The following is a 25,962-nucleotide window of genomic DNA, read 5'->3' as shown; positions in this document are numbered from 1 at the left end:
AGGTGACTTCTGAATATCTCCACCAATGGAGACTCCACCACCTCTCTGAGCAACCTGTGCCAGTGCTTGGTCACCCTCACAGTGAAAAAGTGTCTCCTGGTGTCCAGAGGGAATCTGCTGGGTTTCAGTTTGTGTCAGCCCCCGGGGTTTCAGTTTGTGCCTGTTGCTTCTGGTCCTGGCACTGGGCACCACCGAGAAGAGTCTAGCTCCATCCTCTTTGCAGCCTCCCTTCAAGTATTTATATACATTGATGAGATGCCCCCTGACCCTTCTCAAGGCCAAACAGACCCAGCTCCCTCAGCCTTCCCTCCTAGGAGAAATGCTCCAGTCCCCTAACCACCTTAACGGCCCTTCACTGGGCTCTCTCCAGTATGTCCGTCTCTCTCTTGTACGGGGAAGCCCAGTACTTTTCCCAACAGCTCACCAGAAATTATGCTCTCTCCGGACACATACCGCACTCCAATCCCACTCCTTCCTTCAGCCCAGCCAGTAACTCAAAACAACTTTTGTTCTGATAAATGTTTTGAGTGGGGTATTTTTCTACCAGCTTCTTCATCTTGAATTCAACAAAGTAGAATTGACACAGCAAGGAGAAGCAAAGGAAAGGAGTGCCTGTCCCTACCAAACCAAATGAATTCCAGCACAAAAAGTGAAATGAACTCATCAAAATATACTGCATGTCTTACATGACAAAAAAAATGACAAGAATTTATCTGAGGTGGAGAGTATGTCATCCAAGGGAAAGACATTTTAGGTGAAAATGGCCACAACTTTCTATTTTAGACAAATCAGATACAATGGATGCCTGGAAAACATCTGTGAGATATTCCTTTGGGCAAAATTCCGAACTCCTTAACTTTAGGGGAACTACTGAAACAACTCTGGAATGAACCAAATTACAGGTCAGTGCTTAAGTAAGAGTTCTTACGCTGAATTAATGTCTGGCTTTGGGAATGCTTGGACCAATGTGTTAAGGCTTACAGATGGACAAGTCCCTTTAGAAATGAAAAGACACTGATACAGTGCCTTTGTGGGTAGCTGAATAATACACTGACTCAAGTCCCCATCTCTTTATTTCCTTGTTGCCCAGCCATCAGCCATCTTATCCACCACCACCCCCCCCAGCTGGGCAGTAGCAGAGGAAAGGAGTAGAAGCTGGGGATGCAACCCTGACCTACCTTAACACATCGAGCAGCACAGAAACTATTTTATGTGCTGGAAGTATTTATATCTTGGAGCCAATTTACAACTCCTGACTGCTGCTGAGTGTGCTTTTTCTCTCTCGTTTCTTAAATCTTACCCACAGATGCAGGATAAGAGTTACACCACATGCAAAGTATTCGGGTGAACAGCAGCGAGAGCAGGGCAGGAGGCAGGAGCAGCTCTCTCCTGAGAACACCTTTCTTTACTTACCTAAACTGTGGCCATTTTTCGTGTAAAAGCAGGTATTGTTGATAAGGTTGACACAGCAGCCGATCACATCTCCAGTGGTGAACGTAGGACCATAGGGCTGTCCTGTCCCCGAAGAACAGAAGGAGTGCCCATCGTCACCGTGGTACCCATAAGAATGTTTATCCCATCCTGCAGAAAGACAAAAGGACAGGTCAGCGATGACACCAGTTTAGCAGAATGACACGGCAACACCAGCTCTCAGGACACAATTTTCTGGTAGGAAATTCAACATTTTGATTCCCACTCCTGACCCATTCCAATATTAATTTTCACATGCCAGTAACTGAAGATAAATTAATGGTCATTAATCATAACACACCACTTGGGTTTCAACCTCAATCTTTATGAAAAATAATAAAAAAGAATACATTGCCAAAAGTCATTTTGACACAGATTTTTTGTTTTAAAAAAAACGTTAAAATCCTGTTTCTGGTTTATCTTGCCTGCGGTGAAACAAGCTCCTCTTTGTAAAACATTTGTGTTTCCCACAAACACAATCTTCCAGCAAAAGCATTTAATAAAATAACTGTCAGGCAATTGCAGCTTTGTCCGTACATGCTGCTCACAGGTGTAACCGAATGGCCAGAGGCACTTTTTGCATTTCCCTTCTAACAGTTCATAAGGATTTCTCTGTTCCCCTTGGGCAACAGCATTTCCCGTTCTGTGGGCAGCTTAACACACAACCCTTCGATGTCAATCAGCAATTTTCAAGCGGTTGCTTCTAACATTAATATCTTTTTTTTTCCTTCTGCCGGTAACACTGTGCCTAAAGCTGGGCTCAGAGACAGCACCCAGCCCACTTGGTCTTTCCTACATCTGGCAGTAATACCATTATTCCGAGCTCCTGATTTTGTTCTGTTCTAATTTAATTCTGTTGTAGATTATTTTGTGAATTTCTTACACTTAGAAATGCCAGGTACATCTGTGAACTATGGCAAAGAAGAGAGATTAATTCATCCTTTAAAAGCTGAAGTGTTCTTCAGGCAACACACTGGTCTTCTCTTTTCAGAGTCTTATCTCCCTCTTGTAGAAGCGAGGACACTGCTCCCACGGTTGTCACCACGGAGCGATTCAGCAAATGCCACCTGAATCTACTAACCCATGAGACAGACACAACATAAGCTGTCTTTTAAACAGATCCGGTCGGATCCCCAGGCAGACCATGCCGACTGAGGCGGAAGCGAGACAAGGTGCTTTGACCACCTACCGACCTTATACAACCTAAGGGTACTGCAGAATCCGTTACATGCGGAGCAATGGTTTTGGCAAAAGGACTACAGAAGAAATGCAAAGATCACAAGAGGAGAGGGGTTAAAAAGTAGAAAGCGCATGTCCTGCAATGAGGCAAAAAAAGACAGAGTACACTGCAAAACGCAGAGAGAGTCCTGTGAAGGTGGGCTGGAGCACTTCTGCGAGCCACGATTTTCCTACAAAAACAACAACAAAATGAGGGCACTAGAAATTTAGTCCGGTCAAATGGTGCTCAGCTACATGCACCCAGGTATCTTATCATCAGCGAGACCCACATGCTCAGGGTTTCTCAGAAAAGCATGAAACATTCGGAGCATGCCCAAGGCCCTCCGTTTATTGCACCACATCGCATGAATGCCAACAGGAAAGGCAGGGAATGGAGCAAGACTTGGACCAAGATTTGGACCTGAGGGCAAAGTTTGGGAACAAAAGGTGTGAAGGACTCCTAGCAAACCCTAGTCTAGAAATGGTGTTAAATCCCACACACCTATAGGAACAGGCTGAGATGTCCCAAGAGTCAGCTCCGTCTTCCCGAGGACCAGCTCCAAACAAGCTGTCGACAGTAGCACCAGTCCTGTTTAATATCTTCATCACAGACAGGGACAACAGCACAGGCAGCACCCTCAGCGAGATCAGAAACGATGCCAAATTGGGTTGCCAAAAACAAAGGACAGACTGATAGAGGCTCTAGAGTCTGTTGTCAAACTCCCACTGCTAAGACTCCATCCAGTAAAAATATCATTGAAATATTGCATTTTTAAGTCTGGCTCCTTTCCGCTACTCTTTTTATTTTCTCTGCTGCTGGCCTGTGAAGGCCATCACTGATCTGATTTTAGTCTCCCCAACACTGACCTGTAACGTCTGTCAGTCCAGAACTTCTCTCATGAAGCTGTTTGGCAATTGGTGATAACTCTAATCAATTTATTTCCTGAGCTACTTACTAATACAATCCAAATACAAACCTCTAACTCTTCTGCATACAAAATGTTTCTGGCATCATAAAACATTTAATAAAACTCTATCATCAATTAGATCTAGGTAGCCAGATGATTACGCATCACGCACCAGGTAAGGCTACCGAAGTGCAACAGCGTGCCCAACCGTGAGGACGGTTCCACAAAAGACTTGTGCCAACACAGACATGACAGTTTCTGTAGTATAAGGAAAAAAGGGTTTCATTGCCTACAGCTCACGACCGATCCTACTGAAAAATCCTCCTCCTGCTCCTGTAAGACTTGTGCTTCATAGCATCAGCACTTGCTGTACCACCAAAGGTGGTGATGAGCTCCATGAGAAGTGACTGAATTAAAGGCTTTGAGGCCAGTGTCGAGACCGGTACGAACTGCAACGGTGCCTGGAAAAAGCTTGGTTTGAATTTTATTCTCCGCAGACAACCACTAATACCACCAGTTAAGGAAATCTCGCCCACCCAGCACTTTGCTAATGATACACAGAGTTAACTTTTTCAACTCAAATATTGTGTATGTAGTGCTGCATCTGGACCCGACGCAACACTAAGTGTTTTACATCTGGGCTGTCAGCCTTGTCAAATCGCCGTGATCATCTTACAAAACCAAGCCAGATTTGAGAGAACTTACTGTACTTGCCATGAACATAAGCTGAGCGGCGTTAATTATATGCCTAACCTTTAGTTATTTATTAATCAAATAATGTATTTCTAAAATTCTGCCCAGAATAAACACGAGGGCAATGGCATACAGGTCATTCCAGCACTGGCAAACTTCAGCCAGCCGTCTGAAATTTCCTAGTAATCTAAATTAAAAATAACAATCAGCACTTCTAACGCTTCTAGGTCAAAGTTATCTGGGGCTGTTGATTTAAATAGCGTATCCCCATCGAAAGTGTTTGGCGTTATCTCCAATTACCAGCAGAGCGGAGAGTAACTCATCACATGTATTTTGCAAACACATCCTCCAACTTGTCTCCAAATACAAAAACACTTGCTGAAAACTTGGGACTTTCCTGCATCATTAACAATTTACTATCGCCACCTAGTAATAGGTCTATGATATTACAACCTTTTCTTTGACTCCTACGACACTATTTCCACCTCCAGTTACTCAATAGCTCCTTCCATCATAAAATCTAACGCTGCTTTAACACGGGCTGAATCTGACCTCCTACATGCCTTCCCCACACTCACACCTGCACGTTCTCCAGATGTTTTAACCTCTGTACCACCTGTACTCCAGTACCTGTGGTGAGACCCAGAAGGCAGAGACGAGGTGTTACCTGCATGTCCTTGGAAAGGCTGGCCATCCTGGGATACGGGGCCAACCCAAAGATCCTCTTCAAGAAGTAAGACAGTGTAAGCACAGGGCGTGCACGTATCACGCTCTTACTGACCAGCGTTACAACCACCCGTAGCACAGACGTACTGAGCCGGACGCAGATTCTGTTCACTTAGTACTCCTCAAAGGATTTTCTTGCCATTAAATTGCCTGATCCTCCTTCAAGCACACATAAGCATTCCTACCATCCACTGGATCCTGCAACAAGGAGTTTTGCAGCGTAACTGCAAGCTGCATGAAAACGTGCCTCCTACCACTCATATGTGATACCCTGTGGCTTTTGCAGTGGAGAAGGCGACAAACTATATATTCAGTCTCTCCAAAACATATGCATAGACCTCTCCAAGATCCCCCATAATCATCCTTTTTCCACACTGATGACTCCTGGCTTATTCAGCTATTCCCTGCATTTCTGACCATCATCACCTGAACCTTTTCTGGATTTATAGTGTTGCTTTTGAGAATGGAGACAAAGGTGCACCATGGAGAAGGGAAGCAGGCTATAGTTGTTCTCTGTACTGTTCCCTGTGAGTTAATCCCAGCATTTTCCCCTTTATTATCCTTTTTACCACTGAACTGATGTTGCCATGAAGCTATTGTAATCCGTCCAAAACGCATCATCACTCTTGTGACCACGCTCTCTCTGCGCAGATTCTCATCTGCCATCTCACCGCCGGAGCACTCGGCCTCGGCTCACTCCCACAGCACTTTCACCTTCCTCAATGGCTTGCAATCCCCAACAGCTACGCCATCCATCCCGGGCTGGCGACGTGCAGGCACCTCTTTCTAAGAAAACCCTAGGACTACCCATGCATGAACAGGTTCTGACCCGTAACTCATTCCAACAAGGCTGTGGGGTTTAAATAACATCCCATTTCGGTTTCTTGGTGATGGCAGTTGACCAAGTCTAAAAATTCTCAAATGCAAGTGTAGATTTCTTACAAAATTTCAGAAATCTGGATAAGATTTTCTTATGAAAAGTCGATCACGGACCCCCAAATGACCATCCCCTGTGGACTGAAATCTAGTGAGCTAGAGTGGCTGGAGGGTCCGGTTAGCACGCTTCTCCCATTCTTTCCTCTTCCTTTCCCATCCTCTCTTCAAAAGCACAAAATCATTTTAAAGACGGGCGACAGGCAGAGAACAGAAAGGATCTGGCCACCTGGCCCACGGCGGTGGTCAAAGCAGAACCTAACCGTCCTGCCTCCTGTTTTCACTATGGCTCATTCTGAAGGCAAGAGCACTTTGAACATGCAAATATACAGGCAGAACCACTCTGCAGGTAGGACCTCAGCTGTTAGTGAATAAAAAGAGGTTAAAATGCCATCCCTTTGCATTGAACAGTTCAACTCCCAAACCCAAAATATGTGTGTGGTCTTTATTAGCAGCCAGACAGATGCAGAATAGCTCAGGCTGTACAACCAGAGAATGGGGAGAAAGAAAAGCAGAGCAGGCCTTGGGAGGACATTTCTATATGTTCAGCACCAAACTGAAGTTCTGTCTGGCCTGCTAACAAGAAAAAGCAGATACGTTGATCTTCTTGGCAGACTATCTTGATCCCAACACACAGAAAAAAAAAAAAAAAAAAAGAAAAAAAAAAGAACAGCAAGCTCCATTGCTGCTGCTTGATAAACAGGCCAGAATTATGCAATGCCAGACCACGTGGCAGAAAAGACTTGAGTTACTTCAGGACACAAGTTATGGGACCAGCTCATAAATGCTCACTCCTACTCACTGCCTACTACTCCTAACTATCCCATGTGCATCCCAGTTCAATCCCACCTCGCCCATTCAGCATCAGCCCTGCTGTGCTCTTGACTTTCTGGGGAGTTGTATACAACAGAGGCAACGCAGCGCAGTAGTGGACACTACCAAGAGCAACAGATCCTTGCTGGCCTGCTGCTCCTTCTGCAGAAGAACGCAAACGGATGACATCCCTCCATGCATCAAGGTTCAAACGTTCTAGGCTTGTTAGTGGATACAGGAGAACTGGGAAGGCAACGTTGATGGGGATCATGGAGTAGATGGTTGTTCCGCTAGGTTACAGCCTGACACCTCAGACTCTTCCTGCTCTGCCACTTGCCAGGCTTAAAAAAATGGCAGGCAGCTGGACTTTGCCACCCACACATGGACCAGTCCCTGCCCGTGCACATCCCAGGGAGAAATGTTCCACTGCAGCTCAGCCCATCCACTTAAAGAATTGGCACCTGATGCAGAAGGTGCTACAAAGGGCAGAGCCTTGCTCACAACAAATTTGGGGGTAAGCTGGCCTGTGATCAGGAAAACCTGAAACACCTGAAGTAGTAAGTTATGCTGGTGAAGTACGCATTTGGCCATATGCAGAGGAGACAAGAAGTTCCTCAGAAAAAATCTGAATGTTTGTAGGTAGAGTTTGTATCTGTTGTATCCTGAGTAACGTGAGAGTTTGGAGGCTTGTTCTTCAGGACAGACCCCAGCAACTGCTCTACACAGAACCCTTTGCAGTGTCTGCATCTTTCCAGATTTTACCTGTACCTACTTTCTCTCTCATAGAATGGGTTGGGTTGGAAGGTACCTCAAAGATCATCTAGTTCCAACCCCCCTGCCACAGGCAGGGACACCCTCCACTAGCCCAGGTGCCCAAAGCCTCATCCAACCTGGTCTTAAACACTTCCAGGGATGGGGCCTCCACAACCTCTCTGGGCAACCTGTTCCAGTGCCTCACCACTCTAGCAGTAAAGAATTTCTTTCTAACATCTCATCTAAATCGACGCTCCTTCAGCTTGAAACACTTTTCACTTTTCTCCTCTCCCTGTTCTTGTCCGGTATTGTGCCTGGGGCATTCTTCTTCCCACTCCTCTGGCCAGCCAGCCCAGCATCCCGCAGCTGCCCATGCCAGGACAAGTAGTGTGCAAACACCAGCCGCACAGGGACAAGAACTTGTGTCAACACACTGCAATAAACCAAACAAAATAATTTTAATAAGATTCATTGAATCCGAAGTCCAGCAGAAACAGATGTACAAACTTTGCTTCTGCTTGGGGAATGGGACACTGAGGGTGGAACCAGCTACGGAGCCCAGAGTCACTGCTGGACCACGTTCTGGCTGGGGCCGTTCCCGTGCACCGCGCTGCGCAGGCTGCTGCTGCTCAGCCAGCTCTGGGTCTTTGGCAGCGGCAGAGCACGATGTCAGTGGAGGGGAAGTACATTAAACCGAGGTTGGGCAGATGAACAAGGTGCAGGGAGAAGTAGGATGTTGCTGTTCGGAGTTGCTTCTGCAATGTGCTGGGCAGAGCAGTCCCAGGCAGGGACAGGGAAAGGTAAATATGGGGAAGAAGCAGTTACCACAGAAGCAGCAGAACCACCCTCTATTGACTGCTCTACCATCTTGCAGTGGCCTGGGCTCTGCCGGTGGATGTGCTTTTGGTGTACGTCAGCCCAGAGCAGTGAAAGCATGCCTTTGCCCCTAGCAAAGGCAAGGGCGAGCGAGCCCCCCCTGCTCCTACAGCCTGAAAAGCTAAATGCCTGGTCAAGAAAAGCCTGTTGCCCCAAGAAGCATCTGGGGTGCTGCAGCATCTCAGCTGTGGTCCAGTTTTACAGCCTTGAGGCCATACCAGAAGTTGCACAAACATCAGACGCTTGCATGAGAGCAAGGAGGTAGCTTCGTTTTCCTTCATGCAACCATGCTTCAGAATCAAATCAACTCTTACTGTTGCAACACATGTTTCTGTTTCCATATCCCGCCTAGAAAAATAGCTGCTGTGCTATAGATGAAAGGTGGTGGGAATAGGGGAGGCACGGTCCTGGCGTGGAACAGGTCTAGGTACAGTCACAACACCAGCTGCAGGACAGGAATAGGACCAGGGAGCAGCGTGCTTAGCGTATTACAGCATCTTCCTGGCAGGACTTCAAGGGTCTGGAGAGCTGCCCAGAAAATGTCAAGGAAAAAAAAGTAATGTCCCTAAAACCCACTTACTGCCCTATAGACACCAGCAAATGAAGAAATCCTACCTAGTAACATCCCAATTTTTATCTGTGCGCCTTCTTTCTCTTAACAGCTTCTACTTCATCTGCAAGGTGGCACGATGACTTCGAATGTAGTAGAGGCCCAAACACTGCACTGCAGGATCAATGCACGTACAGAAAACAAACCCGCTTCACCTCACGGAGGACAAACTTCTTAAAGTAGGGGTAGGACACGCTCAGCTCTCAGTCTTTGTAGCCTCACGCCGAGTCGTGTCCAAGGTAAGGGCGCAGTGCACCACGCCGCTGGAGACATCCCAGTGAGGGACCGCTGTCCAGTGGCCACCTTCTCACCCCAGTTCCCAGCAGATCAAGCAGATTGATCCAAGGCCAGTTTGGCCCCTCAGAGCCACACCAGATGATGCTAATCAAATTGTGCAGGACTCTTGGCAGGCATGGCTGTAGGTCTGGCTCACGGGCTAGTCCATGTGTTTGAATAAAATACTTGCGCTTGCAACAGTAAAAGAGACAAAGCTCAGATCAAATCCTCATGGCAGAAGGACTTAAATGTGGCAAGCTTCCAAAGACAAACAAACCAACCAAAATGACAACAACAAAAAAAGAAATCACAGCATCTCTCTCATATTAACAGAGAGCAGGAACAAAAGGACGCAGTGACCCACAGATCAAAAAGACTCCAAGACAGCCAGCTAAAAAGGCCTGCAAGAGTTTGGGAGTCCAGCAGAACGTGGGTGCCAACAAGCGTTGCCTGATCCACCACAGAGACTATAGGCAGAAAGCGACACTGTAGAAGTTCCTTTTTAACAATATTGATCCGGCATGGCGATTTTTAGACCAGATCAGCAGCTCCTACCATTTGACAGCTGCTGCATGTTAAGTGGGCTTCAAAACAACATCAAACCACAAGCTACGCTTAATTCTATAAAGTGACGCTACCCATTGGCTCATAAAGAGAAAAAAACACAACCAGAAGGCTCTGGATGGCTGCAAACACGGGCAAAACCTTGTCAACAGGAACGGCCTGTTCCACCTGCCCCAGAGATCTGACAAACAAATCCATTTCACTATTATTTAGCATGCATCTCACCACAGAATACACTAATCAAGATAAAAATCCTATTTCCTTGAATGAATAAAGATGGCAAGACCTCCTAACTTACAAGCTTGAAGGGTCATCTTCTGCCAGAGTCAGAACATGATCTGGTCTTCCCTATACCGGAGGGGTCAGGACAAGCTACAAGCCATTCGTAGCCCTGTAAAGAGCACAACATCGCTAAAGCACAGTTACAAAACAGGTTGGTTCTATCGACAAAGGCAAGGCTCAGAAAGCTCTCCAGCATCATCAGGTCACCACTGTACTATTGTACCTATTCTAGTCCCTGACCCTCCACACTGAAGAGAGTGGGGAGAAGTGCAAAACAGTGTAGGACAGGGATTTAAAATAAAAAAAAAAGTTAGATGAGGAGTTTTGCCATTTCATAGACACATAGAATGATGATCATAGAATCCCAGACTGGTTTGGGTTGGAAGGGACCTCACAGCCCATCCAGTTCCACCCCCCTGCCATGGGCAGGGACACCCTCCACCAGCCCAGGTTGCCCAAAGCCCCATCCAACCTGGCCTTCAACACTGCCAGGGAGCCAAGGGCAGCCACAGCTTCTCTGGGCAACCTGTGCCAGGGCCTCAGCACCCTCACAGGGAAGGATTTCTGCCTCACACCCCATCTCCATCTCCCCTCCTGCAGCTTCAGGCCATTCCCCTTGGCCTGTCACTCCCTGCCCTTGTCACCAGCCCCTCTCCAGCTCTCCTGGAGCCCCTGCAGGGACTGGAAGGGGCTCTAAGGTCTCCCTGGAGCCTTCTCTTCTCCCGGCTGAACAAGCCCAACTCTCTCAGCCTGAGTTCTCCATAGCAGAGGTGCTCCAGCCCTCGCATCATCTCCGTGGCCTCCTCTGGCCTGGCTCCAACAGCTCCATGTCCTTCTTGTCCTGGGGACCCCCGAGCTGGACGCAGCACTGCAGGGGGGTCTCACCAGAGCGGAGCAGAGGGGCAGAATCCCCTCCCTCGACCTGCTGCTCACACAGCCCAGGACACGGGTGGCTTTCTGGGCTGCCAGTGCCCATTGCTGGCTCATGTTCAGCTTCTCGTCCCTCAACATCCCTCAACACCCCCAAGTCCTTCTCCTCAGGGCTGTTCTCCATCCATTCTCCACCCAGCCTATAGTCGTGCTTGGGATTGCCCCGACCCATGTGCAGGACCTTGCACTTGGCCTTGTTGAACTCCATGGGGTTCGCACAGTCCCACCTCTCCGGCCCGTCCAGGTCCCTCTGGATGGCATCCCTTCCCTCCAGCGTGTCGACCCACCACACAGCTCAGTGTCGTCGGCAAACTTGCCGAGGGCGCACTTGATCCCTCTGCCCATGTCTCTGACAAAGATGTTAAACAGCGCCGGTCCCAGTATCGACACCTGAGGAACGCCACTCTTTGAGTGTGACCATCCAGCCAATTCCTTATCCACCGAGTGGTCCATCCATCATATCCACGTCTCTCCAATTTAGAGACAAGGATGTCTCTATTAATCTATTTAGAGGCAGGGGCAAAGAACAAGTTGGATACAAAAGCTTATCACATACACAGGTTTCAAATCTCATCATACTAAATAATTCACATTTTCATTTATAGGCCAACTTTTCAACTTTTAGCTGATGAGCAAGAACATCGTTATGAAATATTAAGACACCTTCAGAAAAATCTTGCAAGGTAATGGGCAAGAGTCATTCTACGGAGACACTGAGGCAGAGCAGTTAAATGACTCAGCCAAAAGTGACGTCAGAGCTCACTACAGAACGCAGGCGGCTATCGCCCAGATACTATTAAAAACAATCACTAAAATGGTATTTAATGAGGTAAGAAAGTTAGGAACAAAACACATTTATATAAACACAAGACCTTATGAAGGGCCAAGTGTTCCAGAACCAGTGCATCTCATGATGTTAAGGGGTTGCAACGAGGTCTTCTACATTCTAAACTGAGGTTCCTTAAATACTTTCCACATCAATTAAGGTAAAGCAACAAGGTTTTATCCATCAGTAAAAATAGTTGCTATCCATCAGTTTGAGTTGTAGTGAAATTTAGGGTTGTGTTGATGTTATCTTTTAGCTGAAAGGCTCAAATAATAGGTACAGCCACTATAAAGATTTTTCTTTTTTTAAATCTGAAAAACAAGCAGTGCTGATTACAAGTGTTGCTGACAGCTAAATTGCTGTCTCTAAATTGCTAGTCAACTCTTAACTGCCACGGAGATTACCTGGATTGTCCATAGTGTGTGCTACAGCTGGAGATGGAACCTGGGATATTGGGAAAGGCCAAATCACAAACCCCACCATGCGATGCCATCTCCGCTCCGCTTTGGAAACTCTTTTCACGCGGCACAAAACCAACGCAACCTGCCGGATGACAAAAAGCTCCACGCAAAGGCAGGCTCCGGCGTACCCGTATCGTACATTCCTGCGAACACGTTGCACAAGAAGAGTGCGGAACCTCTACGAGAAGCCAGCCCATCGCCAAAAGAGTTACGGCACAGAAATCGGGGCATGGAAAAGTGCGGGACAGCCGTACCCCTGAGTAAGAATCACTTCTTATTCACCCACACTGATCCCTCAGCGCTTAGTAGCCAGTGGAAACACTTTTCTTTGATCAGTCCTCCAAGGCCAGGGTTACTGCCTTGAAATACCAATTCACAGTTTTGTTCAGCTTGAGTGATGTGGCTAAGCACTTTCCCAGATATTCCAGGCTGAAGCACGGCTACTGAAAGCTCAGCTTTCAGTCGGCCTCCGCCATTCAAATCTGAAGTCTGTGCACCCAAAAGCTAGTCTCATTAAAAATGACCAAAAGAAAAAAAAAAAAAAAAAAAAAAGAAAGAAAGAAAGAAAATGTTTAAAAACAACACCTCCCTAAAAACCTGACCAAAGGGCTGGCAGCAGTTTTTCTGGCAGCAGACAGCGCAATCAATACAAGCAAACACATGAACTGAAGTGGGTCTGAAGGGGAAAAAGGCAGTAACTTTTACTTTATACAATCTTAATTTTCACATCAATAGCCATAAATAAAACATGAGATTAAATTTAACCTAAATTCAGAAGCTTATTCACCGCAATTCGGTGGTTCAGGAGCTGGTTTCGTTACCCTCCAGCTCTGAACACATCTGATAGAGTGTCAGGTCTGGCCACATTTGAGGAGTGTCACGTCTGACCTCATTTGAGGACTTGATCATCACCACTCTGTTGTCGCTCTTCAGTGAGCATCATTCAGTGTACCTCAGCTATCTGCCCGACTCCTCCACGCCATGCCAACTCACCCAGTATCAGCTCTTAGCAGAAGGCTCATGTTTTAAAACATGTCCCACCTAAACAAGTTGTGCTCAGCTATGTGCAAGATAACCTAATTAGAGGAGGCACACCTAACGAGCAGAGCACAGGAGCGCATGGGGACGGAGGCTTTGGCGGCCACGAGGGTAAAGAAAGAAATCGCACATACTGCCAGGTACAAATACCACTGCCAGTTCACATTTCTTGTTTTGCTTATTCTCGACAGTTTATAAAAACCAGGCGAGTCCATCCACTATAAGGTGTGATCCTACACACCACGCTTCAGCACCACAGCTCCAAAAAAATCCAAGACCTGTTGGCAAGAAAAAGGGAACGGTACATAAACTAACCCAGAAATTTGTGCATTTCTTGCAATTCCTACACCTCACGTTCGTAGTGGCAGTTGGTTAAAGATCTACCCAACAGGATAGCTCAAGCTTCCTAAGCTGGACTCCTCCATGCCCCTACAACTTCCCTTCTGCGGGTGTCGCAGACATCCAGCTCTTTTTCCAGTGCTGACTCTGGGTACACAGACGCGAGCTGAGCACCTCTGCCAGGCTCCATAAAAGCTGTTTCCTCAGACAAGACCAGCCACATGCAGCACACCATGCCCAGGCCACGGAGCAGCAGGAAAGATAAATGCTACTGCGCTCCTCAAGACCAAAAAACTTGCAAACTACAGATTTCAAGAGAATACACATGTTTTAAAAGAATGGCTGATCTGAATTCAGGTTATTCAAAGGCTCTAACAACACAATCTAATATAAATAGCAATTCACATAACGTGTATTTTATAACAAAACCATCACAGCCGTCCTCGTACACAAATTCAGTCCACAGCCTTCCCCTCCCATACCACAATGCACCCACACACAGTACACCCAGTTAAATCTTTGAATCGTATACTGGTAAGTTTTAACTTTGGATGTCTCCAAAATTTAGATCTTGCAAATCCAAACTTTGTCAGAAAGCCCACTCCTGATATGTGAAAAATTGAAGAATGTGGAAGAAGGAACTTCCAGTTCTGCTAGGAGCTGAAGATGGGATAGGAACGAATTCGTAACAAATGCATCGAATCCATTTCAATATTTGAGCTGGAATTTTCATACAAGTTCAGGCGACCTCAGCACATAAACTGGGATCTGAGAAAACCGACTGGAAAGTGAGAACGCTTATGTGGGATGAGAAGATGATTGAGCAATTAAGTGGAGCCCAGCAAACCTCGATTGGTAGTGGATAGGTCAATCAGAAAACACAAGATTCACAGAGATATGCAGAACCTTTTTTTTTTTTTTTTTTTTTTAAAATAAAGACCATACAATTTTGAGAAAGAACAAGCTTTTTAAAGGGTATTTACGGATCTGCAGAGAGTAGGAGGAGGAAGAGAAAACAAGATGAGGGTAAGTTAAGTAACACCAGAGGAACTCAGAGATCATGATTCTTCAACATAGACGCAGCAGGACACCCATGGCACATTTAAAATTTGGTCAGGCACTGCATACATGTAGAATTGAGGGCGAAGATGAAAAAAGAAACAATATAAATGGAACAGATATGCCCAGAATAAATAGAAAATTAGTATTTCTCAGATGACTTTCCTATGATGAAGTTCTACATACAGTAGACACATGAAATTGATTCCGGATGGGAAATATTCTTACAGAAAAATAAAATATGATGTGAAAACTTAAGTTCAAAGGAAACCCTTTTGTTTTGTTATAAACGCTCCAAATTTTTTATCCAGTTTTTTGGCATGACCTTCATTTGGACTTAAATTTAAAAAAAAAAAAAAAAATATCAAAAGCTATTTTGAAAACAGCACATGGTGCAGCACAGTAAGAGCAGATTTGGAGAATGAAACAACCAGTTCCAACCAGTGTCAGAACACTATTTCCCCAGTATCAGGGGTTTTTTAATGGGCACGGGTACCTCGTATTACTTAGGCTTGTCCTGCGGACTGAGAGGTTATTAGCGGCTGGAGTGCATTAACTGTGATCCAGGAGTGTATCCTTCAGTTCAGTTTGGAAGAAACCAGGGCAGCACAACTGAAGATGTAAATCAAAGTTCAAAGCGGTGACGACCAGGAGATTCACTTCAAAAGTAGACCCCACTTCCAAAAATAAGACTTCTGTAGACAAATCCAAAAGGCTATGACTTACAAGGCCAAAAATCTTAAATCTATTGTATCTTTTTCTTGGCAGTGTATGTTTATTATCCACCACTGTTCTAAGCTCCCCAGTAATCTTCCCCGAGCCAGATGAGCTCTCGAGTGGTGAGGAATCCCTCTAAAAATAATTCATCCTGCACAAAAGGATCACGGATTCCGGAGCCGAACCAACACACTGACCCCCTTCGCTCTCATTTCTTCCATTACACAGCACCAAAACCTGCAATTTCTAAACATACCGCTAACCCCTTAGGATGTTGACGACAGATACAAATTACATTTTCAGGTCAAAACCTCGTTAAGTTGGCAGCGACAAGGCTATCCAAGTGAAGGTTTTGGAGCAGTTCTCGGGCTGCTTTGTCCCCTCAGCTCCTACTGAACCTCAGATTTTTGGCATTGCTAACTGCTCCCAAGTATTTAAGCAAGAGGACTCTTTCCTAGACGCTCCACTGTGTCTTGCTCAAAACACAGTCGTAGGGCTTGCTCGGCCTGGGGAGGCAGAGACAGCACTGCTAGGATCACAGCCCTCCTGCGGGCACCGCAGGTCGGAGGCTCCCTCTGCTTCCATCTTTTGCATCTCCCTATTTTGGAGTGATTAATAGCATCCTCCTCGATTTATAGTCAACGAACTCCTGGCGGCCTCTGCTTCAAACCACTGGACTCCTCCACAATACCTGTTCTTTGCAAGAAGTCACTGTCCTTTAATTTTGGGTAACTTCCTCCACTACCACTAAGAATTTCTGTAGATGCCCTCATCCCTTCATGCTCTAGAGTGTTAAAGTGCCATGGCAAGCACATATACATCACAGCCTCTTTAACAGATCACCAGCAATGGACCAGATACAGCTGGAAGGCATTTGGACCAGAAGTTTCCCAAGATAAGATTCTCCTCCATTACCCACACCGTGATTTTTCCTCATGGCACCCTTCCGTAGCCAGAGCAGCATCCACCACACCAAGACAGAAAGTGCTCTACCTGTACTCTGCAGGAGCTAATGAAGATCATTTGGACTATAAGGCATCAGATCGGTAACAGCAAACCAAGCGTATGCTTTCATTGACATTTGTTTTCATATGACTGAATAAAACAAAGCTCAATGCAAAAAAATCCAATCAAGTTCAAATACCACCTTAACTAATCACCAGAAGACAGATATCCAGCCATCATCACCAAAAAAACTTGAAAAATGGCAGAGATAAATCAAAAATTAGAGAGCAGCCGGCCAATCTAGCTTCAACTCAGTATGCCCCAGCAAGATGCCCCTCCAGAAAAAGTCTCCATGATCAGTGGATAACTTTAATTAGAGGACACAGTCTTTAATTAAGGTTTTCAGTATACATCTTAGGTAAGAGTAATATTTATTTCTATCAAAAATAATCTCAGATCACTGATACCCACGCGTTCCTGTACAATAAGGTTTCACAGAGGAGTTGTTTCAACCTGCACTACCCGTGGGATCAACTGGGCCATAGAACAGATCCACGTTAACAACAACTCCAAAATCAAGCAGTGCCCCCCCGCCCATTCTTATTAACCCAATTACATGATCCAGGTCACACGCAGCCCCACAAACTGGTTTGCTAGGATAAATGAGAGGGTACCAGCAGCGTAAGCAAGTTTGTGGATAGGAATTGGCACAGCCAGCTAACAACTGCATGTGTAACGAAGTCCTGGAGGTGCTTCCATAAGTAGTTTTGGGGGAATGCACAGCTATTTATTATTTATTAAAAAAAAAAAATCAATATCAACCCTCTATTTTCCTTAATCTGACATACAAAAACTAATTGCCATCCTCTATAATTTACGCAGGTACTAAATAAGCGATGTCTTTATGAAATTCCTTATGGGTACTACAGTTATCTATATGCAAATCACACACCAAAATTAAGATCTGGGTACTATTCAATCTGAGTTATACTTACTGCACAAATAAAATAAAATTCCCGACAAGTTAAATCTCCTCCTGGCTAGCAAGGGGAAAGGTTTAAACATGGAGCGGCAAGCAGAGTTGGGTTATACGTTAACTCTACATTCAATAGCTCCAGTAGGACATGGTATAGATGGTATTGCCATTGCCAATCTAGCACAAGTAACATCAACAGATCCAAATTGCCGTAAAAAGTATTCAATTACTTGAACCAAGTATACGTTTTAGTACCACTTTGATTAAATTACTCAAGTAATCACTTTTATCCCAAAACTCTATCAAACAGGACTCAAAGGTTTCCATGGTGCTTAGTCCTGAAGAGGACCCAACCAAGTGTGAGTAGAAAATACAAGGAAAATGAAGACCAGAAGCAATGATCAAGTAAAAGCAAGCACTCAGACTCCCTCTAAGAAATCACGAGGCTTCTTCCTTCAGCCATTCCTGAATGATTTGAGCGGTATAACTAGAAACCTCAACGGTTCTCCATGAAGAGCCACAGCAACACTAAGAACAAGGCGGGGGTCGAGGGGGAGGTAAATTGAACGTCTCCACGCTTCTTTACAGCATTAAGCCTTCCTTATGGATACTAATGCAGGGGAGGAACAGAATTCAGGTTTTTCCACGGTTCCCTACACGCTCCAGAGGCATGAGTACCTTTGCTACAACCTGCTGTGCGCTGAGCACAGAAGGCAGCCTGCCCATGTCTGCTCGCTCAGCCTTGACACATGACTGGCAGCAGCTCGGACTGCCACTGCTTGCTCATCTTGTTTTCCACCCGGCTGCCTTCCTAATGCACCGACCAGTTGCAATAAGGATAAACTACATCATTAAAATTACATCTAAATGAAAAGCAAAACTTTTATTTGCTCTATTTCCTCAACACAGCAAACAGAGTTACATCTGAAAAGTTACATCTGAGGTATATTTACCGCAGAGAAGAGGAAGTGCAAGTACCATTGTATAAGACTTTACTAAGACACCGTATGGAAATGCCACATGCCGTTTTGGTCAACTATTTTTAAGGATAGTCCTGGAAGAGCTTTGCAGAAGGACAAATACCATAAGGTATTTTAAGACAGAGCTTGATCAGCTGCATAAATAGTGAAACAAACTTAACAGAAATTACTCCTAAAGACAGGAAAATCAAGCTGGGCGTCCAAAATGCTGATTTGGCCAGGAGAATTTGAAATCACTATTTGGTTGTCACATACTGTTCATATATTTCATCCCATACTTCAAGGCTTTTGCTGGTTGCTCCAGAAGCCAAGGGGGAAGGTCATTGTTTTCCCAGTTAACCATCTAGCTTCTCGCCTCCCCTTTCTGCTTAAGCCTTAGAGATTGTGAAAGCTTGGCAAGGATTTTCCTTTGCCCTTGTTTGCAGCGTGGGATAACAGCCTCTTCCTGGACTTGCTCCGAATTTTAATGTTTTCTTTTACTATAGGGAGTAAGACACTGGTGCTTGTGATGCCTCCAGTGGATAGAGTTTAGAAAAGGTCAACAAGAGCTGTCACAAATCAAGAAAACATGACAAATTGGGACAGGATAAAGAGCCAGAGATGTTTGGTCTAGAGAGAAGACCACAAAGCAGTGATAGAGGTGTTCATGTACACAGCTACAAAGAACAAAGAAATTAATTGTTCTCCACCTCCACATGATCCAAGAGTAATGGACTTGGACTACACGGGATATTCAGCTTAGTCATCAGGAAAAGTTCCCAACACAAGGACGGTGTTGGAAAAAGTTGCCAGAAAGATAATGAAAGACTGGTTTAGATACACACCTGTCAGGCAGGACTAAGGCATAATTGAATTAGCTTCAGATCAGATGATTTGGTGAGGTCTCATCTTCTATAATTATGATATTTACCACTGGGACTCAGTCCTTTAGCACAGGTCCCTCATTTGTCATTGCAGTCACAGAAAGTGGCAACCCAAAGCATAAGCTGATACATGGAAATTAAGTTCTTTAATCACATTTGAAGTAGAAAGATCCCCTGGCAATCACAGCAAAACCAAAACCAAACCAAAACTGGCTAGAAGGAACATCTGGAGGTCTCTAGCCAAACTTCCTGCTTATGGCAGGGTTACTTCAGAGTTAGACCAGGTTGCCTAGAGCATTGTCCAACTGAGGCTGAAAATCTCTTCGGATACAGCCTCTCTGGTAACCCATGCCCAACTCTGATGGGGAATAATATCTTATTTCCCATGAGAATTTTATTTGTTGCAACTGGTGCCCATTGCCTTTCTTCCGTGTACTGCGGACCTCCGAGAAGAGCCTGGGTCCACATTCTCTGCAAGCTCCTTTAGATAGTGAAAGGCTGCTACTAGATCCCTTCTCAGCCTCTTCTTCTCCAGGCTGGACAAGGCCGGTTCCATTAGTTTCTCACTGGTTCCTTCAATACAACATCTATCCAGTCTCCCTTCTCCGGTCCCACTCCAAAGGGAGGGCACCTGCCTGAAAAACCCTTGTGAGCATCCCTAGGGGAGAAACCAGGATCTTCTTCCTCTCAAAGGAAGGACCGGGAAGACAGATTCCTCAACAGCCTTGCTCCCCTGCTTGCATCTCCTCTGACACCTTGCAAGATAAGCTGAGAAGAAATAAAGTCCTACCTATCAATGTCAACAGAAACCTATCAGCAAGAGGAGAATGCAAAGGAAAGGAAGGGATCTCCAAAGAACACTAAAACTGAAAGCCCGTTCATCGTGTTGGGCTCCTTACAGAGGACGACAGATGGCTTTCACAGAGGAGGGGAGCATGGGGAAGTCTTAATTCCCAGTGCTCATTTTTGTTTTATCTACATGGCAACAGAAACAAGATCATGCACAAGGACCCTTTGCTGAACAAAGGCACAGGACAGTTGGACAAATGGTTTCTGGTTTTGCTGACCTGACTTAAGGTGTTACAGTCCCAGAAGCCAAACCCCAATAACGGAGCAGGTTTCTGTACCCCAAACTCTGCTGGTTTATCTGGCTGCACACTAATTCAAGTCTATAAAACCTTCTTGAAGTTGAAAGCTTGTTCCTCAAATAGGGAGTCTGAAGCAGGCAGAGAGTGAATAAGCCAAGCAGTACCTTTTCATTTGAAAAGCTAAAAAAATAATCAAAGTTCCATAAAACAAAACAATGGTGAGTGAAAGCTGGCACTCCCTTTAACATGTGCAATGCTGCATAGCAGGGCAAGTCAGTTATTAACCAGAGGGTGTTTAAAGTCTCTAAAAATGATTGGTCAGATCCTATCTACGCTGTTTCAGAAACTGAAGCAGGGCATGCCTACGGGTATGGTTTCACAACATTTTAGGCTGAATTAAGACCTTGCTGCTACCATAGAGAATCATCCCTCCTTCCCTCTCTCCTGGCTGTACGCTCCTGCTGGGTCACCCTCAAAGAGCTAGAACAAATGAAATGTTATCTCTCAACAGCGTGAAGGACTTGAACCAAAGCAGAACACCACACACAGGGGAGAATCATCTCCAGCATGCACATCTCATCCATATTAAAGACAGGGCCACCTATCTTCTCCGTTTTATGAAGGTTAGGTGAAACCTGTAGCAAACCACCAATGCATTTTCAGCTGGGCTTAGAAAAACTTACTGGATTGAGGGCTAAATAATTTAAAGAAAGAGTGTTTCAGATGTTATGTTCAGGATGCGAAGGTCAGAGCATTGCTCCACAAGTTCTGAAGAAACCAGCCTGCCACCACCCCAGCACAGCAGAGAAGCTGGCAGGTTCCTGCCAGGCCTGGCAAAGGAGGTGACAACTGCCAGAGCCAGGAGCTTGCACAAGGGAAGAAGAGGGACTGTGCAACTGCAGGGGAGAAGGAAGGGTCAGGTTTCTCTCCTTTGATGACAGTGAGTTAGATCAGTTCAGCTGTAACATGTAATTTCATCCTCAGATACCAAAATGCTGAGCACACGTGAAAAAAAAAGTTGTATCTGGGAAGGGAGTAGACATTTCAATAAAAACCACTAGTTTAAAGCAGAACGGCTATTAGTAAGTGTTTTAAATGCCCTTTAAAAAATAAAAAAAACCAAACCACAAAACCATCATCACGACATGTCAGGGTCACAAAAGTTGGCACTTCAATACAAATGCCACAATAATTCCAGACCTGCTGATTGAATTTCAAAGCACAGCCCACAGAAACCTTGAGTTGAACTGGGACAGGGCGCTCTCCTTTTAAAAGCAGTCTCTGTTCGCAACACAGAGAGGGGTAGTTCACGGGAACGCTCAGGTTGCTCCAATCACACTTCCAACCTTCAGAGAAAGCTCAGCACTACCCCCACCAGCACCGAGCTGGGCTTGAGCCAAAATAAATTTGGCATAAAGCACAAATGCCCTGACTTGGAACTGGATATGGCCAAAGTGTGTGTTCTCAGGGGGGGAAAGGAGTTTGAGACAGAACCCAGCAGCAAGACTGTTCTTTGATTTAGGGCTGATGGGGTGCCAAGGATCCCCACTGAAAGCGGGAACAAGAAAGGGACCAACTTTGGCTTTGGGCTCCCAAACCACTACTTCTAGTGGGTCACATACTGCCCTGCCACCACACCAAGCGAAAATTGATCTGTTAAAGCAGGAGCGACTTAGAAAGGATCTAAGGAGAGAAACCTGGCAGGGTTTCAGGTCACAAAAAGTTAAAATTACACTTTGACATGAAGCCAAGTCAAGGCTCCAAAGTCTGTCACTTCTTTGTGAGCTCTCGCTTACTCTGTGCTGCGAAGGACCCGGTAACAGTTAAGCCTGATATATGTTTCTCACTTCAGTTACTTGAGCAATATACTATAAAAAAACCAGACTCATTCTCCAAAAGCAGGAAGATAATTATTGAGCTGTAATACAGAGCCATGCAGTTCATTTTACACAGATGATGAGAGATCGACCTAACTATGCCCGCAGAATCACTCTTGGCAGCATAATCTGCATGTGATCAAACAAACAACAGGTTCACAGGATCAAATTTGTACAATTCATTGCTAAATAAGCAGATCTGAAGTCTCAAGTTCACTCTATGTTTTATTTCACCCAGAAAAGAAATCCACATTCACCACATACACTCTAGAAATAATAGTAATATAGAGGCACTTTGATTCAAACTGGCCACAAAACACTGCCCATGTAGCTCTTGGGCTTTAAAGCCACTTATCAGAAGAGGTTTGGCTTATTTTTAGTCTCTAAAAGGGGGAAAAAAAAATATGTTGGCTGTTCCATTTCAGGACAGCACACCTATGATATTCAGTACATATCATCCCAGGTTAGTATTCAACTGTGTTACATATATTTATCTGTGGTATAATCCCAGGAGAACCCTAGGTTAAGCATAATCTAATGAGCAGTCTACAGGCCAAGTCTACAGGCCAATCCCACCCATCTTTCCGTGGCAGAGGCCAGAGAGCCATTTCTTGAACAGAATGTGCTCCCTTAATAGCCAAACAGCTCCACTTCCAAGCAGCCAAGCACTTCAATCCTGGGAAGAGATGACGGGACTAGACTCATGCTTCATCTTGTGCATGCACAGAGCTGACTTGAGTCAAGAGGATTATGGGGAGAGGGAGCACAGAGGGAGGAGTCTGAAAATGGAGACTTCTATACCTGTTGGCACCAGATCATCTCAATCTAGACATTTCCTACCTTTTTGCAACCAAGTATCACTTGAGAAAACTGGCAGTGTCTTGCCTTCCTCCTTCCCTGCTCTACTTCTGAGTGGATAAAGACCTGTGACCTTAATTCTCCTTCCAATGTGTGTATGTTGTGGTTGTCATAACAACCATTAACAATTACAGAATCATAGAATCATTCAGGTTGGAAAAGACCTTTAAGATCGAGTCCAACCATGAAAGTCTGCAGTAACTGTTACAGCTTGCAGTAAGATGCATATTCTTTAAAACATGGGTGTCACTGAAACCATTCTTCCAAAAAGAGTGTGTAAAATAACTAAGGAGGGAAGGGACCTCCAGAAGTCACCTAGTCCAACCCCTGCCCAGAGGAGGTCTAATTAGATCAGGTTGGTCAAGGCCATGTCCTGCTGAGTCCTAAATATCTCCAAAGTTAGAGGTTCCACAAGCCCTCTGGGCAGATCTGAAATTACCGGAGAAAAGGAGATGCAAGGAATGCTGTGCCCGAGTCAGACCAACAGGTCTTCAGACTTGCCTCTGACAATGCTCTCGAGGTCAATCAAACATGATCAAAGTGGACCCTGGAAAAGGAAAATCTGCCTGCAGCTGTTAACCACAGCTGTGATTTATGAATGGCCCACACGCTGCACTGACATTGTCACTAAAACAACAATGCTTATTGCTTCACTGGTGAAATTTTAATTGAACTCATGAACTAATGCAATTAGCCTACAAATCCAAATTTCTTCTCTATCAATGCAAAAGGTCCCAAATGCTCCATCATGCACTCCAAGATCTCCATGCTTCTCTTCTGTAACAAGACAAGGCAGCTGGTCATTGGAAAATTCAGCAGCAGATTTACAATTAGAAGAATGGGCACCAGAAAGTTGGCTATTTTCTGAAATGACCCCGGCTGTCTTAGTCTCCTTTTCATCTTCTTGCTGAAACTCCACCTGCTAGACACATTTCAGAAATTTACAACAGAGCTACAGAATCACGTATTTTGCTAACAGAATAGCGAGGGATTTTGCTCCAATGCTGCACTATTTTCTCCTGGAGGTTATGAGGGGAAAAAAGGAACATGTTCCACTCTCTGAATATGCAGGTTACCAGTGAAGACGAAAGCTAAACCCTCACCAAGAAGTGAATTCACAAGGGTCTCAGTGCAAACCCTACAGAAGCTCTTCCTTTTGTTGGAACATTCACAAAACCTTCTCCTTTGGAGATACCAAGATGCATAATAAGGGTTGAACACCCATTGCAGCTTTAAAGCAACTCCACCAGAAGTAAATCACACCCAAGACCAAAGAAAGCCCCCACCACTGGGCACCCGCCATCATTCATTCTGGCATTTGAAGAACATTTTACCTTCTACCAAACACAGACAACTTCTAGTTTCAAACGCAGCTGAAAGAATTCCTACTACAGAAGTCACTATGTTGATCCAAATCTAGAAATTCTAATTTAACCTAATAAATTGGATATTGTTAAAGAAAGATCACTAATTATTTATTTTTAAAAAGAAGCTACTACAATTCAGAGGCTAACCTAAAACCAAACATTTCAAACGAAGCAACAATATTAAGTGGAAATACCACTCTATCACATTTTTCTAGTTTTTTGGTTGGAAGAGGGAAAGAAGAGAGGACAGACAATATGACAGGCCAATTATCCTGTCATTTTCAGGTTCTTTCATGTAAATTTGTCAAGTGGGATAAACACATTAAATGTCAAATTATTTTGCTACTTATTTTTCAGATGCAAAGGAGAGCTTGCCTATCTGAAAGCTCATCATCTTACTCATTAGTTTATTAGCAATTACCCATTGCTCATTAGTTTAATATTAATTTCTACTATCTGCTAAAATCATCACGGCTACATTAACAATACTAGTAACTCAATTTAGGATAACACTCAATAGTTTGCAACTTCCAGACATAAGGTGCTTATAGTCATGACATTTTATTAATAGAAACATACATTCACTAATTCATATATATAAATTAAAATCTTTATTTCAAATGAACATTTAACATAGACTGTAAGCCAAACCAAATCTTAACAGTGACTTACCAGGAAGCCTGTTCATGTTGACCCCTTGAGCAGAAAGTCCTATTCCCATGTACCTTCGAAAAAAAAAATATCAGTCAAATACAGAATGGCCAATCCACAAGATTTCCTGCAGTAGAAATACAGAAAGGAAAAGAGAAAAAAAAACCCGAACACCATAATCCACTAATCGTTTAAGGTAAGAATGCTGAAATCACTAAAGATTTTTTACTTTTTCAGTCTTCTCTTGAATCCAAGGTAAAATGTCAGACTGCTTTAGTGACTGACAGCTTTCCGATATACAATTACAGCTACTCCTTAGCTCTTAACTGGTAGGAAAAGGACTGGAAAACAATCAGCAATTAAATTGTTGTGTTTGGGGGTCTTTCCCCCCTCCCCCATATATCAGAAAAAATATTTGTATAGGTGATTAACAAGAGAGTAAGAAAATTACATAAGGGCAGATGTAGTATATGAGAATAAATGTCCGTCTAGCCTAATATATTGACTCCAGAAATAGCTGGTAGCAGATGCACGGGACAGAGCAAACAGTTGTACTTTCCCAGAACATTCTTTCATTGTCCAACCTATTTTACACAATTTCCTAAGCAAAAGGTGGTCTTTCTGCATTTCGCACCCCAACAGGTTTTTCTCCATTAATCTGATCGCTTTCTGAGCCTTTGTAAGCTCTCTGAACAGACAACATCCTGCGGCTCCACCATTCAGTTACGGTCCAAACTAGTTTCGCTTGGTACCTGTGTTTTCAGAATTGGAAGAACGGAATAGCATTTCTCCGTTAACTTTCTCAAGGATTTTAAAGCCCTCATTCATACCGCACTCCCCAATGGTCTCTTCTCAAGGTTGACTA

At 44.6% G+C, this 25,962-nt stretch overlaps 1 protein-coding gene across 6 annotated transcripts in view; it reads right to left on the bottom strand.

Moving 5' to 3' along the window:
- RANBP10 (RAN binding protein 10) overlaps nucleotides 1-25,962 on the bottom strand; it is a 76,266-nt gene that overhangs the window by 31,563 nt on the left and 18,741 nt on the right. For all 6 annotated transcript variants that reach the window (XM_054840246.1, XM_054840247.1, XM_054840243.1 and 3 more), the window contains 2 exons: nucleotides 25,119-25,171; nucleotides 1,414-1,581 (listed from right to left, as the gene is read on the bottom strand). In XM_054840246.1, coding sequence (XP_054696221.1) covers nucleotides 1,414-1,581; nucleotides 25,119-25,171 — 221 coding nt within the window. The remainder of the gene's footprint in view (nucleotides 1-1,413; nucleotides 1,582-25,118; nucleotides 25,172-25,962) is intronic.

The sequence above is a fragment of the Grus americana genome, chromosome 13 (assembly GCF_028858705.1).
Source record: "Grus americana isolate bGruAme1 chromosome 13, bGruAme1.mat, whole genome shotgun sequence".
Taxonomy (NCBI): Eukaryota; Metazoa; Chordata; class Aves; order Gruiformes; family Gruidae; genus Grus; species Grus americana.
The sequence above is the reverse complement of the archived record's forward strand: the minus strand, read 5'-3'. Positions and strand labels throughout refer to the sequence as shown.